At 33.8% G+C, this 20,102-nt stretch overlaps 1 protein-coding gene across 1 annotated transcript in view; it reads right to left on the reverse strand.

The window, feature by feature from the left end:
- CCDC102B (coiled-coil domain containing 102B) overlaps positions 1 to 20,102 on the reverse strand; it is a 194,353-nt gene that overhangs the window by 121,033 nt on the left and 53,218 nt on the right. The window contains exon 5 of the mRNA XM_047769476.1: positions 11,262 to 11,471. Coding sequence (XP_047625432.1) covers positions 11,262 to 11,471 — 210 coding nt within the window. The remainder of the gene's footprint in view (positions 1 to 11,261; positions 11,472 to 20,102) is intronic.

Consider the following 20,102-nt stretch of genomic DNA (forward strand, 5'->3'; position numbering starts at 1 on the left):
TTGAGGATGATAAAAATGCTTTAGAATCAGATGGGCGTGGTTGTGCAATGCTGTGAATGTTTTAAATGACAGTTATTCACTTTAAAGTGGTTAATTTTATGTATATCAGTTTAAGAAAAAGAGGAAGAAAATAGTGAGTGTCTCAGACCTATTAAAGTTATTTGAGTTTTTCACAAATCTTAGAGTTTCATTTTTAATTTGAACTTTAATTTTAATTTTAAAGAAATATTATAACCACAGTCTTTTGTCATTTTAAATTTGAAGCTAAAAGTTATTTTTTATCACTGTTTTAAATCAAGCTAATATAAATCAACTGATAACAGCTATGGGAACTGCCAGTCATTTTATAATAATGTATGCCAGTCATGTCAAATACAAAATGAGATATAATTTCATATCTGAAGATCAAAATTTATATTATAAAATTTCATGAAGTTCTACTTCTGAAAAATGTAAGTGACCTAAAGTGTCAAAATTTGCATCTTCGTTTTAATTGGCTATGGGTAAAATGTAACTTATCAAATGCACAAGAAGTAGATTTTAAAAGATAATAAAAGCCTCCAATAACCCTACAGATTTCATTGCTCTCTAACATTTCCCTTGTAATAGAATAAAAAGTAGAGTATAAGAATTAAAGATAAATCAAAATACACAACACAATTTAAATAATGAAAATCAAAGCATAAACACATAAATATATTAATTTCCCAACTTATTTATAAAGATGTGCCAAACACTGTGGACTTAGATTTATAGTCATAATTTTAATTTAACAAGACATGATAGCATTGTGGTGCTTTAGTAAGAGAAAGTTCACCTAGCAATAATTTATTCCTAGAAATAATGCTTTATACATAAAACATCTTACTCGTGTACCTTTGTTCTAGTGGAGAATCACAAAAGAGGAAGAGAAATAACACTTCTATTTTAGAATTAAATTTGTAGAAATCAGTTCAGTGTGTGTGTGTGTGTGTGTATTCATGCATGTGCATATGTATTTGAAGAGGTGAAAGCAATCATATTAAAGTAAATGCCACACTATTTTGCTGTATTATGATTTATTTCAATTTAGCGAAGAATTTTTAGTAGATACTTTCTGTATGACACTAATAAATAGCATTTAAATGTCTTTATCTCTAACTTCAGAAACCCTTGGGCAAAAGGACACTGTTCTGCTCAACCCACACAATCCCATTCATCTTTTTAAAATATACTCAAAATCACAGGTGTGTTTCCAAGTTTCATGAAATAATTTTGAAGAAAGTCTTGTGTGTAGCCTAGTGTTTTGCTACAAACAAGACATTCTTTAAAATTACTTTCATTGTCATAAAGAAAATATAATATCTTTCACATATGAAAGGGTAAAATTTTCCATATATCTAAAATTCTCTACAATAATGTTTTTACCACTTTTCAATATTAAAAATTGAAATTTCTAGAGTATCTCTGAGAAGAAATCTAGGTAAAAACAGCTAAAGACAAACATAAAATGACCCTATCTAATAACATCAAATTAGAATATTCTTTTTTTTTTTTCGCTTTTTTAGGGCTACACCTGCAGCATACGGAGGTTCCCAGGCTAGGGGTAAAATCGGAGCTATAGCTGCCAGCCTACGCCACAGCCACAGCAAGGCAGGATTTAAGCCTCGCCTGCAACTTACACTACAGCTTATGGCAACGCCAGATCCGTAACCCACTGAGCGAGTTCAGGGGTCAAACCTGCACTTCATGGCTCCTGGTTGGATTCATTTCCGCTGCGCCACAACGGAAACTCCAAATTACAATATTCTATATTTAAAATTATTAATTTACAATGGTAAAATTATTGAACAATTTAAGACTAAACAATTATATACTGTTATATATTGTTATATATTGTTTAGTCTTAAATTGTTCAATAATTTTATGAGTAGAAGAAAGCTTTGAATAAACATTAATGAATGGGGAAAATTTAACAAATCCATAGGTTTGCCTGCTGCACCACTGAATGGAAATAAAATATTTTTTAAGGCAAAATTTCTAAACAAAATAAATACAATGTCATTCCCATTCAAGGGACACTGTTAGTAAATTCATTAGGAATTGACTTTGATGACCCTTCCACTTTCAGATTAATTCATCATTTTCCTGAGACACATCAATTACCACTCTGCCACATTAACTTTCTGAGAATGACCTATCATGTGACCTGAATGAAGGGATTCAGTTGCCAGAATAATTTAAGAAAACAGGCTTCCAAAGCACTTCAAGAGAGGCAGGTCAACTAGTCAGTGGGGCTTTGCTCAGTAGAATACTGACCACTTTTTCCAATAATGTTTCACTTGAAAAAGCACAGTTTGCAGTGGACATTACATACACCACATAGCAACAGAACTAAGGCCTCCCAGGCACAAGAATCTGTGGCATATATTGAGGAAAGCAAACCAGCACTCAAAGAATAGCTATCATACTTCTGGAAAACCATAAGGGATTGCAATTCCACTTTTCTCTGTTACAGAAATCAGGACACATTTTGATAAATATTAGGTTACATGTGTTTGTTTCTTCTTTGGTTATTACATTTTATTACTTTATGGTGGGCACAAATCCAACTTTTCATTTCCTTTCCTATCATTTGTCTTATCTTATTCTCTGTCCTGAAAGTTCAAAGAGGTGAACAAGGTGAGGAAAAGATAGGTAAGCACTCAAAAAAAGAATTAGAATTAGTGAAGTACCTACAGTTTTTTTTTTTTATTTTTTTCTTTTCACCCAGCATTGGAGAAGATGTTCTTTTCTTAGCCCCAAGATAACCCCTTTTCCCCAAAACTCTCTTTCCTCTAGGCCTCTTGCAGGCATGGTCCCACCTCTCATATGTAAATATGAGATATCTGATTTCTAGAGTCTAGCTTTCTCTCTCGATGCATATCTATGGAAAACTCATGTACGCATAAATCTCCAGTACTATGATTCCTACACCCAACTTATTACACACACCACAGATTCTTTCATTTAAAAAAAAATCATTCATTTCATGAATATTGTTAAGGGTCTAACATGTAAAAGGAAGTATGCTAGGTTGTAGGGCACACAGGTTAACAAATGAGATACATCTTTTATGAATCTCTTAGCCACATGCAGCAGAGATACTCATCAAAGTATCTCACTGACAAATAAGCAATTGCAAAAAATTGCAAGAGTGATCTGATCTAGTCAGGAAGATTGGAAAAGGCTTCCTATAGGAAGCAAAACTGTATTTAATATTTGAAGAATTATTATGACTTAAGAAGGCAAAGGAGAGAGGAGGAGGGTTATAACATCCTGCAGGAAGAGGGCTGCTAGAACCTGAGCACAGAGCAGGTCTTCAAAGAGGTACCCAAGCTGCAGCTGTAGGAGAGCACTGGGGTCAGAAACACGGTGTGCTGCCCTGTGAAGGATAGTGCCAGTTGTATGTCAGGTGCATCCTGTTCAGATTAACACAGTTATTTAAAATAACTATCTGGTTTTGCATTTTGCTGTCAAAGGTAGAAAATTCTCTAACCGTTGGTCAATACATTATTTAAGACTGGGAGAGACAAGGAAGATGTGCTGTCCTTTGAACTTCCCACCTCTGCGTAGTTGTCGTGTTGAGCTACACTGCTACTGCTAACTCTCATAAGCTTGGTCAACTCAGAGAAATCATCTCTTATTCTATGTAGTGGAATAACTCTACATAAGAAATGAGATTGTTCTTCCTAGAAAGAGAATTCTATGCAAAGGTCCTGTGGTGAGAGAAAGCAGCAAGAAGTTCAGGGACTAAAAGGTGAGAGTGAGTCAAGAAAAGTAAACAAAGAAGAAAAATAACTGTGACAGCAGAGTATAAATGAATTGTCAGAGGGTGAGTGGCTGCAAGGGTGCAGAGAAAGCATTGATAATTGCATTAGACCAGGCCCTTGCTACTCTTGAGTGGTCTATTGACCATCAGCATCAGCATCACCTGAAGCTTCACAGAAATGCACCCCAGACCTACAGAAAGAAATCAGATCAGGGTTCAGAGTGCAATATATTTGTACCTTTCATTGATAACAGGAAGATATATTGATAGATAGCTTCTATTATTATTATTATTGGTTGATACTTCCAGAAAACATGATCTGAGCTATTACATCATAGCTTGAGGGTGATTAGAGTGAACTGTTTATGACAAATGTAACATATTCAGTTCAGATCACAGCTCGTCATGAATTTTAGAAATAACTTCCAGCTCCTCTCCAATAAACTAGAAGCAAAGACAATATAAGAGAAGACACAGGCACATCTAAATAATATGGGAAAACTACTAAGAATTTGGATAAAAATATAAAAACAGGGTATATGAGAATGCAGAAAAAGTTGCAATCCCCATAGAGAGGAAGGATTCTTCCTCAGAAAACAACCATTTCACTATTTTTTCCTCTCTTAATAACTGATAGGTACCACCTGGCCTCACCTCTTACTTGGTGTGTCTTCTCCAACACCTTCTACCCTGGAGTGTAGTCTAAACCAAGAGCGCCAGCAGCACCAAGATCCTTGATAAATATTCACAATCCCAGGGCCCAACCCAGAACTACTGAATCAGAATCTGCATTTTTTATGGTTTTGTTTTGCATTTTTTTTTTGCCACACCCTTGGCATGATCCCAGGCCAGGGATGAAAACTGCACCACAGAAGTGACCTGAGCCACTGCAGTGACAATGCTGGATCCTAAACCTGCTGCACAGCAAGGGAACTCCCAGAATCTGCATTTTTAAGAGATCCCTAAATTATTCCTTGGTACATGACATTTGGATGCAGATTAAAGTATCTCAAATGCAATTGCTAATGATTGGAAATCATTGAAATTAGAACACTCCCTCATACCACATTCAGAATTAAACCCGACCTGGTGTAAAGACATAAACATAAGACAAGACATCAGAAAACTCCTAGAAGAGAACATAGGCAAAACATTCTCTGACATAAATTGTACCAGTGTTTTCTTAGGTTGGTCTCCCAAGACAATAGAAATGAAAGCAAAAACAAACAACTTGGACCTCATCAAACTTATAAGCTTTTGTACAGAAAAGAAAACCAGAAACAAAATGAAAATCAGCTTACAGAGTAGGAGAAAATATCTGGAAATGATGCAACCGACAAAGGCTTAATTTCCAAAATATACAAATAGCTCAACTTAACAAAAAAGCAAACAATCCAATCAAAAACAGGCAGAAGACCTAGATAGACATTTCTCCAAAGGAGATATACAAATGACCAGCAAGCAAATGAAAAGATGCTCAATATCACTAATTATTAGAGAAATGCAAATAATTAAAAAAAAAACTGCAATGAGGTACCACTTCACACTGGTCAAAAAGGCCATCATTAATAAGTCTACAAATAACAAATGCTGGTGTGGAGAAAAGGGAACCCTCCCACACTATTGGTAGGAATGTAAGTTGGTGTAACCACTATGGAAAACAGTGTGGAAGTTCCTTAGAAAACTAAATATAGAGCTAATATATGATCCAGCAATCCCACTCCTGCGACTATAACCAGACAAAACTATGATTCAAAAACATACATGCAAGAGCCTCCTGCCCTGCCCACTTGTATCTCTCACAAGCATCCTATCTTAATAAATCTATTTGTTGCCTATCAAAAATATATATATATGTACCCCTATGTTCATCGTGTCACTATTCACTATAGCCAAGACATGGAAACAACCTAAATGTTCATCAACTGATGAATGTACTAAGATGTGGTGTATATACACAATGGGATATTCCTCAGCCATAAAAAGAAACAAAATAATACCATTCATAGTAACATGGATGGAACTAAAGATTCTCAAACTAAGTGAAGTCAGAAAGAGACAAATACCACAAAATATCATTTATATGCAGAATATAAAATATGGCACAAGTGAAGTTATCTACAAAACAGAAACAGACTCATAGACATAGAGAATAAATTTATGATTACCAAAGGGGAGGGGGGAGGGTTAAATTAGGAATTTGGGACTAGCAGATACAAACTACAATGTATAAAATAGATGAGCAACACGGTCCTATTGTATAGCAAAGGGAAGTATATTCAATATCATGTAATAAACTATAATGGAAATGAAAGAAGAGGTATTAATAGTCTCTTTTCACACTACAGTGTGACATGAACACCCCCACTTAAGGAACTGCTATAATTTTTAATATACTTTGAATTTTTAGTGATATTGATTATGTTGTGAAATAAAATGAAGAACATTTTAAAATAAATATTTCAGGAAATTGAATTCAAAGTAGCTAAGTGCACCAAGCGTTTTTTAAATATTAAATAATATACATATTCATAAGTATATACATGGATTTTTTTTTTAATGTTAGATGAAACAGTACAGACCAATTGTCAAGCATCCACTAGAATAATTAACCATGGCTGTGGAGTCAGAGTTTCAAATGTAGTTCCATTGTTCTCCTCTTAAACCATACACTTTGATTCCCTCACATTTTCACAAAGCTATTCTCTAACATCTATGCCATTATTTATAATGCAGCTGCAAAACGTCCATTATCAGATGTAAGATTTTCTGTCAATTATACTAACACCATGGAACAGTACCACTATTATCCAAAGCAAAAACAACCCAAACTTCATCAACTGACATTCTGAAGTTATTCTAGAAAAGTCTATGACAGTGGTTTATAATTTAAATTGTTACTACTAGAGTTGTAACTTTCTAGTCTATCCATTAGAAATTCATGTATAGTGCTATTTTTTAATTGTAAAAGATTGATGCACACAATCTTAAACATAAGCTATAAAAGTAACTACCAGATAGAAATCTATGGGATGAAATCATTCATGTGAAGAAGAATCTTCATCTTTAAATTAATAGCTTGATTTAAGATAGAATGGCATTTTCTTTTAGAGTGCATTCTTTTTTTTTTTTTTTGGTCTTTTTAGGGCTGCAGTTGTGCCATATGCAGATTCCCAGGCCAGGGATCTAATCGGAGCTATAGCTGTCAGCCACAGCCACAGCCACAGCCACAGCCACACCAAATCCTTGCTTGACCCACTGAGTGAGGCCAGGAATCAAATCTGAAACCTTATGGTTCCTAGTCAGATTCATTTCCACTATGCCATGGAACTCCTAAAGTGCATTCTGTATAACACTAAAGTCAAGCACTATGTGAAAATTCTCCCCTCCTGAATAAGAAGGGATTTATAAAAATGTTGTTGAATAACGAGGCTGTCAAAACTCAAAAAATTAACAAAATATATTGATGGGGGATCTCTATGAGAAGCAGATAGACTTGTATATGCTATAAACATTTTAAAAATGTGATTAGGTATAAATACAATGAAGTAAGATATATCTTCTTTAGGGGCTGATAATGAGTGATGTTTATAGTTATGTCTCTTAAAGATCAGCATCTATCTCCTCATCTTACTTAGATGTAGCGCTTTTACACTTTAAGATCTCTGGTACTTCTACAGGGTACTTCTATGCATATATGTGTTAATGGCACTCCTATGTGGAAATTATGCACATAATTTATATACATACAAATTAGCTTTTATTGAAATTTGGCTTTGTGTTTTAGTAACATCTACGCTATTGCTTGGACTTTGGCATGTTCTATATGCAGCTTTGATCATTTGACGTTTGGGGACATTTAGAATCTTGATATTTTGATCTGTGGGGATCTCTGTGGCAACAAAGATTCTGAACTGCAGCTACTCCATGACAAGTAAGTATTTTTGTCCAAGGAGTGAGTCTGAATTCTCAATGAAGAGGGTAAAAAAAATCATTAACACCTCCTCCCCAACATCAAAATGAGATACACTTAAGGAATAGTCTTCTGATTGATGGTACACCCACTGAGTTGTTCAGCTTCCAGAATATTCCATCTCCTGATCAACCCTCATATATCCTAACTACAGCAATTTATGCTATAACAGTTTGATTTAACTAGAAAGGCATTAAAGTAGAATAGAATGAATGACTCTTTCATCCATCCCATTTTATCCTTAGCAATCATCACAGTGTATTGTTGATAACAACTTATGTGTGTATCTTTCTAGGTAGATGCTAAGGCCATGCTGGGCAGGGATAATGATTCATTAATTATCACATCATGGGCATCGATAGCAGTGACTGACACCAAGTATAATATAAATAAATGCTTGTTCTATTCAAGAGAAGCAAAGAGAAACATATTTTGATGATCAAAACTTGTTCCATAATTGAAATAATTCTGTGCTTTCACAAGCAGCAATCTGCAAAAAATACGGATTTATCTGTTGTATATATATCAGAACCATATGCCATTATGGATGGTTTGCGAATCCATGTAATAGAAAATTATGATCGACTATAACATTTAACTTTAGATATTTGCCTTGCCAAGTCATGAAAGACTAATGTAATTTAATCTTGCATTTGTAATAAATTCCTAAAATCACAAAGAAAAAGGAAAAGTGATATTGAATTTAATTTTTCTGCCCATTTAGATTTTAGAGCTCATATGAATATTAACTACTTACATGACTCAAAAATATGAACTTTTCAAACTCATCTTTAACTTACTGTTAAAGGAGTTGAGTGAAAAAATAGAACTGTGCATTAAGATACTATATTTGTATATTTTAGAAATTAAGCCATTGTCAGTTGCTTCATTTGAAACTATTTTCTCCCATTCTGTAAGTTGTCTTTTTGATTCTTTTATGGTTTCCTCTGCTGTGCAAAAGCTTTTCAGTTTGATTAGGTCCCACTGGTTTATTTTTGGTTTTATTTCTGTTGCCTTGGGGGACTGACCTGGGAAAACATTTGTAAGGTTGATGTCAGAGATTATTTTTCCTATGTTCTCTTCCAGGAGTATGATGGTGTCTTGTCTTATATTTAAGTCTTTATGCCCTTTTGAGTTTATTTTTGTGCATGGTGTAAGGGTGTGTTCCGGTTTCATTGATTTACATGTGTGTGTCCAGTTTTCCCAGCACCACTTGCTGAAAAAGACTGTCTTTTTCCCATTTTATATCCTTGCCTCTTTTGTCAAAGAGTAATTGACCATAGGTGTCTGAGTTTATTTCTGATTTCTCTATTCTGTTCCATTGGTCTTTATGTCTGTTTTGGTACAAGTACCACACTGTCTTGATGACTTGACTTTGTAATATTGCCTGAAGTCTGGGAGAGGTATGCCTCCTGCTTGGTTTTTGTTCCTCAGGATTGCTTTGGCCATTCTGGGTCTTTTGTGGTTCCATATAGGTTTTTGGATTATTTGTTCTAGTTCTGTGAAAAATGTCATGGGTAATTTGATAGGGATGGCATTGAATCTGTAGATTGCTTTGGGTAGTATGGCCATTTTTACAATATTAATTTTTCCCACCCAGAAGCATGGAATATCATTCCATTTTCTTATCTTTAAAATATGCAAACAACTTATACAACTCAACAGCAAAAAAGCCAACAACAACCCAATGGAAAAATGGGTAAAAGGCCTAAATACACTTTCTCCAAAAAAGATGTACAGATGGCCAACAAGCACATTAAAAAAAAAATACTCAACATCACTGATTATTAGAGAAATACAAATCAAAACTACCATGAGATACCACCTCACACCAGCCAGAATGGCCATGATTAATAAATCCACAAAGAACAAATGCTGGAGGGGGTGTGGAAAAAGGGAACTCTCCTACACTGTTGGTGGGAATGTAAATTGGTACAACCACTACGGAAAACAGTATGGAGGTACCTCAGAAAACTACACTAGAACTCCCATCTGACCCAGCAATTCCACTCTTGGGCATATATCCGGACAAAACTTTCCTTGAAAAAGACACATGTATACATATGTTCATTGCAGCACTATTCACAATAGCCAATACATGGCAACAACCCAAATGTCCACTGACAGATGAATGGATTAAGAAGATGTGGTATATATATACACAATGGAATACTACTCAGCCATAAAAAGAACAAAATAATGCCATTTGCAGCAACATGGATGGAACTAGAGACTCTCATATTAAGTGAAGTAATCAGAAAGAGAAAGACAAATACCATATGATATCACTTATACCTGGAATCAAATATATGGTACAAATGAACCTTTCCACAGAAAAGAAAATCATGGACATGGAGAATAGACTTATGGTTGCCAAGGGGAAGGGGAGGTAGTGGGATGGACTGGGAGTGTGGTGTTAATAGATGCTAACTCTTACCTTTGGAATGGGTAAGCAATGAGATCCTGCGGCAAAGCACTGGGAACTATATCTAGTCACTTATGATGGGGCATGATAATGTGAGAAAAAGGAATGTATATGTGTATATGTGACTGGTCAACTTGCTATACAGTAGGAAAAATGACAGAACACTATAAACCAGCTATAATGGAAAAAGATAAAAATCATTTAAAAAAGCAAAAAAATACTATACTTAATTTAATTGAAGAAATAGAAATAAGCTGTATATGTGTTGTTACACAATGACACAAACATATAAATTAAAACTGCTACTCAGAATATTTTAAAAATCAAAAAATGCATTTATCAAAAAAAAACCCATCCATAGAAGTAAATATATCTATTGGCTTTAGAACATAAAATTCCAAAATAACCTAAATTTCCTAAAGTCAAAATCTGAATTTAATTCTTATCATTTATGTCATAGCCTATAAAGCTATCTGTAACATGGTGTTTTTAGCTGACTTAGAAATACTTTTTCTGAGACTAACTACAAAGAAACCAAAGGGGAGTGAACCAGCTAAATTTAAATATTTAGGCAGATACTTAGCCATAGCTACCGACAAATGCTTATTGTATAGTTGCTCAAACAAACGGAGAAATATATTTATTGAAAATAAGATCAATTGCTTGGAAAACACTGTTACAAAACCATAACAGGAAACCAAAACCAAAAAGGTCCATCCTTCACTTCATGTTTTCCTTCCTTTCGGAAAAGCTTGAAGCTCTCAGATTTCTCATATTCTAACATTTTCATACAAAATTTGTCACTTTCCCTTTCTGTACATGAACAGTATTTTATATATACGTCTGTGTGTATAAATATAACATATTACAATTTTATATATATAACACAATGCTATGTATATAACATATTATATACCATATTACAATGGGAAAAGATCAAAGTATCATATTTGAGGTAACATAAAAGGAAATACTCAGATTTGATACGTGTAAAAGTTAATGCAGCATCCTCTAGACATTAGGGCACAGATGCACAGAAAGTGAAAATGTTTGCTTCCAAAGAGCACCCATACCTTGTTTTTTTCCTGTAGTTCAATTTGTGATGTCTTGAAATCAGGACCTTGAGCGCTTGCACTTAATCTACTTTTCCTGTCCAGGAGCTCTTCCATTTCTTTTACCTGGACCTTTAGCCTTCTATTTTCTCTCTCCAGTCCCTGCTTTTCTGTTTCAAGTATTTCCCTCTTGTCCCATTCTGATGTATTTTCAGCCTGAAGTCTCTCTAGCTGAACACAGAAAACACAGAAAAGCAGTATGTAACATTCGTAATTGCCCGAAGGCCAGGTACCCAGAAAATAACACCTCCACTAAGAAGGTTCATGGATGTGTCCATTTACACAGTTTGTAAAAAGAAAACCCATTTTTTCTGAAAAGTTGAGAACAATACAAAAGTTTTAAGACCAGACCATGCCCTAGATAAATACACCTGTCCTCTTGATTCCTGTGACTATTTCCGTAACCACAGGGATCATGTTTGTCAAAAAAAAATACACTAAGTGAAAAACTGGAGATATTTTTGCCAACAATCTGCAATCAATTGATAAACTTCTCTCAGTTGCAAAGGCACAAAATCATTTCTTGGGCATTTTGGTTGGATGGATGTGGTACATGTATTCATTCATACATTCACTCATTTACTAAGCATTCCGGCACTATGCTAGACACTGCAAATAAAGACAAGTGAATGTAATAAAAATCATCAATGCTGTGATTAAAGTACTATACAATATAGTCAAACTAACCTGAGTGAATGTCCAATTTGATTTTCAGGGAGTAGAGGTTGGCCATATGATTAAAATAGGAAGTTTTTAAAAATTGTTATGTAGAAAAATTAGAAATTATTTTTATATTGTTAGTTTTAAATGGCTTGATGGCAAAGTGTTGGAGAGTGTTATACTATTAGAAAGTAGTTTTCATGACATTTTAAACTCTAAAAGAGAAGCCAACATTAGGAAAATGTTAGACTTCAATAATATCTTTGGAAATGAATTTTGATTCAAAAAGTCTAAAAACTTTTTCATACACATATAATTGTGTCATTATTGTAGAAAATGTTCTGTTCCCAAATCTAAGAGAGTCTCTGGCTTCTAAAAAATAAGAAACTAAAATTACATTCTTGGCACTAGACCTTGTTTATCAATTAAATATAATAAACTAAGGGATCGAGCTTTAGATGGCACGATTTGACATTTGAGGTGGTTGTTTGGGATATGAGGAAAAACAAGTATTTAACAATCCAATTTGGAACATGACATTACTTTAATTATTGAGATTAATGCTTAAATTTTTTGATTAACATCACATCACTTACCAAAATGAAAATAATAACGTTGTAATAAAAAATCACCAACTTAGTGATGAAAAATTAATTTAAGAGGATAAATGTACTCTTGGTCAAGGACAAATATGATGCCATGTCAAGTCTATAAAATTGTAGGCACTTAAAAGCAATTGCTGAAGTCAATTTTATACCTAATAATAGATAACAGGTAGAAATAGGATTTTAATTAAGTTATAGATAGTTTGAATGAATAAACTCTAATTTTTTTTAATTACTTTAATGGTAATAACAAACCTTAAATGCTGATGTGTGATTATTTACTATTTGAAGATTTTTGTTAACATACCAATTATCTGATAAATTTAGGTAAAAAATACACAATCAAAAAAGTAAATTAATAGTGAAAATTGGATCATAAATATTATAAGCCATTTCATTTTGTTTTATTTTACAAAATTCTTCCTTGTCAGACTATTCTTTTCCAAGAATTATATGAAAATCTACTACCTTAAAAGCCATTCAATTTAATCTGTTAAAATGATGAAAGAATGATCATGGGCTATTTTAAGTTTTTAGGGCTTATTATAAGCAATTCTAATAATTGTATAAATTGAAATGGAATTCCATTGATTTGCTTCCAATTATCAACACTTTAATTCTAACTCTAATATACTATGAATTTTAACTAATAGTGGAGACTACTCTTAGGTGAATTTCAGGTCATATAAGAATTATTGAAAAATATTTTCTAAAAATTTTTTAGGAATAAAGTGATTTCTAGAAAACTTTAATGTGGAAGTACAGTCTAACTAGAGTTAACACAAAAATATTTGTGGATTTAATGACCTCCAATTTTATGCATATTAAACATTGAGAAAATATATAAATATCCAACTATTCATCTGTTTAACAAATATTTATTAAGTATCTTTTTGGCACTGGATATACTATTATCAAAATACAAATAATATAAGTACAAATTTTGCAGCATCTCATATAGGAGAAAAACCCCTGTGTGCTATGGGAAAGCCCTCAATAAATCAGGTAAACAGAGGAGGTTATTTGAAGAAACAGTATTTCAGCTGAAACCTTAGGTTTAAGAAGGCAGATAGGAAGAATCAAGGCAAGAGTGCTTCACTAAAGGGAAGTAGGAAATAAATTTGAACACTGTAAGAGGTGAAAGTCCAGTCATGAAGTATTAGGTGTTTGGGAGAGTAAATATGAAAGCAAGTTAAACAAGCAGACACTGATTCTTAAAAGCAAGTGTGACTGCAAGAATAGTTTGAGCTTCTTGTGAAAAAAAAGTAATACTGTGATTATTCCCAAGGATGAAATACTGGGTCATTTCTTTTATTTATATATGTATGTATGTGCTTATTTATACATTTGCTTACTTCCAGTTTTAATGAGATGTGATTGCCATAGAACACGAACATCTTGATACTCTTGAAAGCACATCAATGAGAGATTGCAATGAATGCAATAATTGGAATGTTAAGTTTCATGAATTTATAACCATGGTATTTTGTTCATCAGCCTGGTACCTGACATGTGCTGTCAGTTCCATAAGGACCTGTTGAAGGAAGAAGTACATAATGGCAGTCTCTAGGAAACAGCTCCTCTGTATTTCAATTACAACAACTGGGCACAAAGTGAACTTAAAATAGCGTGTTAGAAGAGCAGGTTCTTCACTCACCATTACCTAACACCAATAGAATTTCTCAGCACATATACTCTTAATTCTTATTGCTACTGTCATAGCTGTACTGCACTTTGTGATAGGTGAACACACTGGAATAAAGAGAGGATTTTCAGTAAAATGACTCAGAGTTGAGTATTCTGTCCCAATTCTTTTTATACTGGGAGCCTCCATTGTTCATTTTAAAATATGGAAAATATTTCCTACAGCCTAGTGTTATAAGGCAGGAATTATTTAGGGGAAATAGTTATTAAACTTTCAAACTCAACACAAATATTTCTTGTCATAAATACATTTTACAAAGAACAAAATATACCAATAGCCATTTCAAATAATGATAGGTGAAAATAGTATATTATTCCGTATAATGTTTTATCAAGATGGTGATCATTTGGTAAATGGACCTTGTCAACTGAGGAAAACCCCAAGAGAATGCATTGAGTGGCATTCTGCCAGCCAGTGAAGTTACTGAAAATCAGTGTGGCTGTTCAGTAATAGATTTGCAAATATTCAGAACTTTCATTTCAGATAATTCAGCTAGAAAACCTCATTACAAGCACTGGGATTTTGGAAGTAAGAGGTAAAAGGCAGGGAGCTTGTTATTTCCCCGAAGTAAAAGATGGTTACCCTTTTACTGAGGACCTAATATATTCCTAGTAAAGAGCTGTATGGGTTATTTCTTATCCTTACAGTAAGCCTGTAAGTTCATATGTGCTACACATGAGGAAACTGTTTTTTTTTTTTCTTTTTAGGGCCACACCTGTGGCATATGGAGGTTCCCAGCCTAGTGATCAAATTGGAGCTGTACCCTCTGGTCTACACCACAGCTCACAGCAACATCGGATCTTTAAGCCACTGAGTGAGGCCAGGGATCAAACCTGCATCTTCATGGATGCTAGTCAGATGCGTTTCCACTGAACCGCGATGGGAAATTTGAAATCAGGGTTCTAAGAGTAGAAGTAATTCTCAAGGTGGGCAAAGCATCCAAGCTGTGGTTCCCACAAAGTTCCTCTCTGATTCCAATCCTGAGTTCATTCCACCTGTAGCAGGCTAATAGATAGCCAGGGATGTAAGCGTATCCCCATCCATGGCGACCACCACATTCTGAATCCATTTTACTATGCTAGAGCAAAAGTGTTGTTCATATTTTGATATATTTTGGAGATTTTGGTCTTTGTCTCAACCAGCAAATTAATTTAGAGGAGAGATAATTCTGTAAACTCACCTTCAAAAGTCTGGCAACTGAAACAACCTAAAGGCAATGTACCTATTACAGGAGTCACCCCACCCCCCATATTTTTAATACTCTTCTAACTATGACTTTAAATCATGTAGTAGAATTTGAATAAATTCTAAATTAAAGTCTACTTCCCTCCTGACCACTGTTAATAACTCACTTCCTCTTTTGCCAGAAGTCAACAGAGCAATGAATGATTTTAATAATGGGTAATGCCACGTGTATTTTAGTTGCTTTAATTTCATATAAAATCCTTGGAGAATTTCTAGAAGATCCCCAGAACTAATGTGCAACAGAAATGACTGCCAAACAAATAAAGGAAGAGCGAGCCATTGCAAAAAATTAATCCAGATGCAGTCACTAAACTCTTAACAGAAACTAACTCAAAGTGGAACACAGACCTGAATGGAAAGAACAAAATAATAAAACTCATAGAAGATAGATGGCCTAGGAGAAAATCTAGGTGAACTTTAGACACATCACTAAAGGCATGATCCATAAAAGAAATAATTGATAAGCTAGACTTCATTAAAATTAAAAACTTCTGGTCTGGAAAGACAATGTCAAGAGGATGAGAAGATAAGCCCCAGACTAAGAAAAAACATTTGCAAAACATATCTGATAAAGAATATTTTGTTATCCAAAACAGACCAATAACTATTTAAATTCAACAACAAAAAAAACAAACAACCCAATTAAAAATGGGCTCAAGATCTATGAATAACAGTCATCTCACCAAAGAAGATATACAGATAGAAAATAAGCATATGAAAAGATGCTTCATATCATATGTCATCAGGAAAATGCAAATAAAAACAATGAGATATAGCTATATACCTGTTAGAATGACCAAAATACAAAACACTGACACCAAATGCTGGAAAAGATGTGGGACAATAGGAACATTCATTCATTGCTAGTGGGAATGCAAAATAGTACAGTTATGTTAGAAAAGTTTGGCGATTTCTTACAAAAGTAAACATACTCTTACCAAGCTATCTAGTAATCATGCTCCTTTGTATTTAGCCAAAGGAGTTGAAAACTTATGTCTACACAAACACCTGCACACAAATGTTTATGACAGATTTATTCATAAATGCCAAAATTTGAAGCAACCAGGATGTCCTTCAGTAGGCAAATGGATACATAGTGGTGTGTCCAGACAATGGAATATTATTCAGCACCGCAAAGCAATGAACTATCAAGCCATGAAAATATATGGAAGAAGTTTAAGTGCATTATGACTAGGTGAAGAAACCAACCTGAAAATGCTATTTACTGTATGATTCCATCTATATGACATTCCCCAAAGGGCAAAATTAGAGAAACAGTAAAAATATTAGTGGTTGACAAAAGTTGCAGGGTAGGGAAAAGGGAAGATGAGGATAGAGAAGGATGAATAGATGGAGCACAGAGGATTTTTAGGGCAGTGAAAATACCCTGTATGATGCTATAGTGATAGATACACATCATTACACATTTGTCCAAACCCATATGATGTACAGCACCAATAGTGAACCTTAATGTAAACGATGGACTTTGCAGGTCAATGAAGTGTTAATGGGGTTTCACTGGTTGTAACAGATGTACCACTTTGTGGTGGGTGGTGATGATGAGGGAGACTCTGGTGGAAGATCATATGGGAGATCTCTGTACCTTCTCCTCAATTTGCGGTGAACCTAAAACTTCTCTAAAAAGTAAATGCTCATAAAAAAATTCAAAGAGAAACTTTTTATATTTTGGATGCTCATCTTTTACCGTATACATGTTTTGCAAATAATTCCTCCTCATTTTTAGCTGTGTTTTAACTATCTTAGCAGTGTCCTTCACATAGTAAAAGTTGTAAATCTGTATAAAGTCAAAATCTTTTTTTTTGTAAAAAAGGAATGTCAAACTTGTATCTCAGATGGAACATGAATCAAAAGCAATGCAAAGACATTTTAAAAGGACGGTGCATCTATGTCTACATGAGTCAATATATGTTATGACAAAAGAATGACAAGAGAAATGTATTTATTTATGCCCCAGTAGAGAATACTTATACATTTCACAAGCAAAACTCTAAATGGTTATTTTTGGACCCTTGATTTTGCAATAGCAAGGAGGTCTCAAAAATTCTTAACAGTGTTCCAAAATTCATCCGCAAATATTTTCCTCACTTCTGTGTAGAAGTTAATAATCATCTATACATATCCTAGTGATGCTATTAAGATAAAAAATATGAATGAAGATATTTTTATTATCCAAATGATACTTGTTTTATGCGTGTGTCCAAAACAGCCAGAGAAAAGCTTTAACATAAAACCGAAACTATGAAAATAAGCTTTTATGCAACTCTGATATGCTGCAGTGGATTTCCTATAATCTTGGCAAGGCGTGAAACTTTACAGAAGTAATACTTACAGAATTTGAGAAGTGAAACACAATAGAGGTTTTAAAATGTAGATCTTGTTCCCTTGATAATAGGAGCCAGAGGTTTACATATGATATGTATAATAGGATTTGATTTTGCCATGCACTAACTACAACCCCATGTGCTCTACCACTAAGAAAAATTATGTAAACATAAAATGCTTAACAAAATCTGCATTAGGAAATTAAGCAACCCATAAAGGACAGACCCTATTTATTTCCAAAATCTCCCCTAAAAGTAATTTTAAAAGTAGACAAACTATCTTGGCCCAGGAATGGTCTCAGAGATTCTGATAGCTCTCAGTGTCTAAAGAACATGAAATCTGATGATGCTGTCTAAAGCAAGGTTTTCCACTCAACTGAGATCATGTTTGTGTTAATGCATATATTTATTTTTTCTAAAGGATTAACAACCATTTTAATTAGAAGTTATATTGAGTAATGGTATTGTACTCTAATGGTTCAGACAAAATAGAAAGTTAACTTTCATTATTAGCACTGAGCTATCAAGAAGGGAAAAGTACATAGTACATGATTTATAAGAGGGGAAATAGTAGAAAAGGAGATGGCAGAGTGAATTAGATTAGTGGATGATGATAAAAATGAAATAGTGGCAAAAGTGTTAATGAGAACCCTCTAAATCACCACCTTATGTCAAAAATGACTTAGTGTAACAATTTTATGTTTTAATGCTGCCTTTTTAATATCTGGTTTTGGGGGAAATTTGACAAAAATATATTGATGAATTCTTTCAAAAATAGTGAAAAATATTAGTTTGTCTTGTTGATCAAACCAAAATCACAAAATCTCTTTAAGCATTAAAATTTGATTGTTCATTAAGAAGATTAATATCATAATGAGGAAGTTAATTCCTTCCATTCATCTTTAATCTAAAGTCAGTATTTTTTTTAATGGCTGCCCCACAGCATATGGAAGTTCCTGGGCCAGGGATTGACTCTGAGCCACAGCTGCAGCAACACCAGATCCTTTAACCCACTGTTCCAGGCTGGGGATCGAACTGCTGCAGTCAGATTCTTAGCCCACTGCATCACAGCAAGAACTCCTTAAAGTCAGTATTTTTTACTGGCTTCTAACGACAAGTCTGTTGAGAGATGACCTGTCTACATGTGAATAGCTCTAAGTCTGGTCTCTTATTCTGTTGTTTCTTTGGTCTAACAATCACTGCATAAATACTACTCTATTTATAACATGTATATATTTATAAATACATTTTTGCTGGTGTATACATATTTAATTGATCTTATATCCAGCAGTATCTCTAACCTCTCATGAATTATATTTTGAAAATTATTTTGTGTTTTCTAAATAGATAACCACATCATTTGTGATCACTACAATTTTATATCTTTCTAATTCTTATAACTTTAGTTTTCCTCTTTTGTTGAACTACCTGGAATCTAAACAGAATTTTAAAAAGAAAGGGCTACCCTACTAACACTTAGTAATTAAATAAAATATTTGCTCTAAAAATTTGTAACTCTTTTCAGGTTTTAAAGTTCACTTTGAGTCCTAGTATGCTAAAATGTCTTTCCCCATAATCATGTATTGAGATGCAGCAACTGTTTTTTAAGTAACCTTGGAGATAATGACATAATTGATTTTTTCTGCGCTTTGTTTACTGTGCTGACTTACATAATAAATGATCTAATGTTAGAGTACACCCTGCATTCCTGTGACAAATCAAATTATTTATTCACCATAAAATTAAGACTATTCGTATTTGGGAAGTTCTCACTGTGGCACAGAGGAAACAAATCTGACTAGTATCTATGAGGATACAGGTTCCAACCCTGGCCTGTCTCAGTGGGTTGGGACACCAGCATTGCTATGGTTCTGGTGTAGACTGCAGCTGTAGCTTCTATGCTGCAGGTGTAGCTCTAAAAAAAAAAAAAAAGAAAGAAAGACTACTTGTATTTGGTTAACATTTCTGCCACTATATTTATGTGTGAAATTTACTATAATCTCTCTTGTTTAGATGAGCCCTGTCTAGATGTAGTATAAGGATTAAATTAATGTAATGGAAAGAACTGGGACATTTTCCCTCTTTTTTTCTCTTTTCTAGGAGATGTCCTATAAAATTGGAATTATCTACTCTGAATGGTATAACTTAATCATAAAGCATTCTGTTGCTAGAGTTTTATTATTAAAAGGTTTTTAATTCATTAATTTTTAATTTACTTTATTTAATGTTATAATTGATTCAGGCT

Source organism: Phacochoerus africanus, chromosome 2 (assembly GCF_016906955.1).
Source record: "Phacochoerus africanus isolate WHEZ1 chromosome 2, ROS_Pafr_v1, whole genome shotgun sequence".
Classification (NCBI taxonomy): Eukaryota; Metazoa; Chordata; class Mammalia; order Artiodactyla; family Suidae; genus Phacochoerus; species Phacochoerus africanus.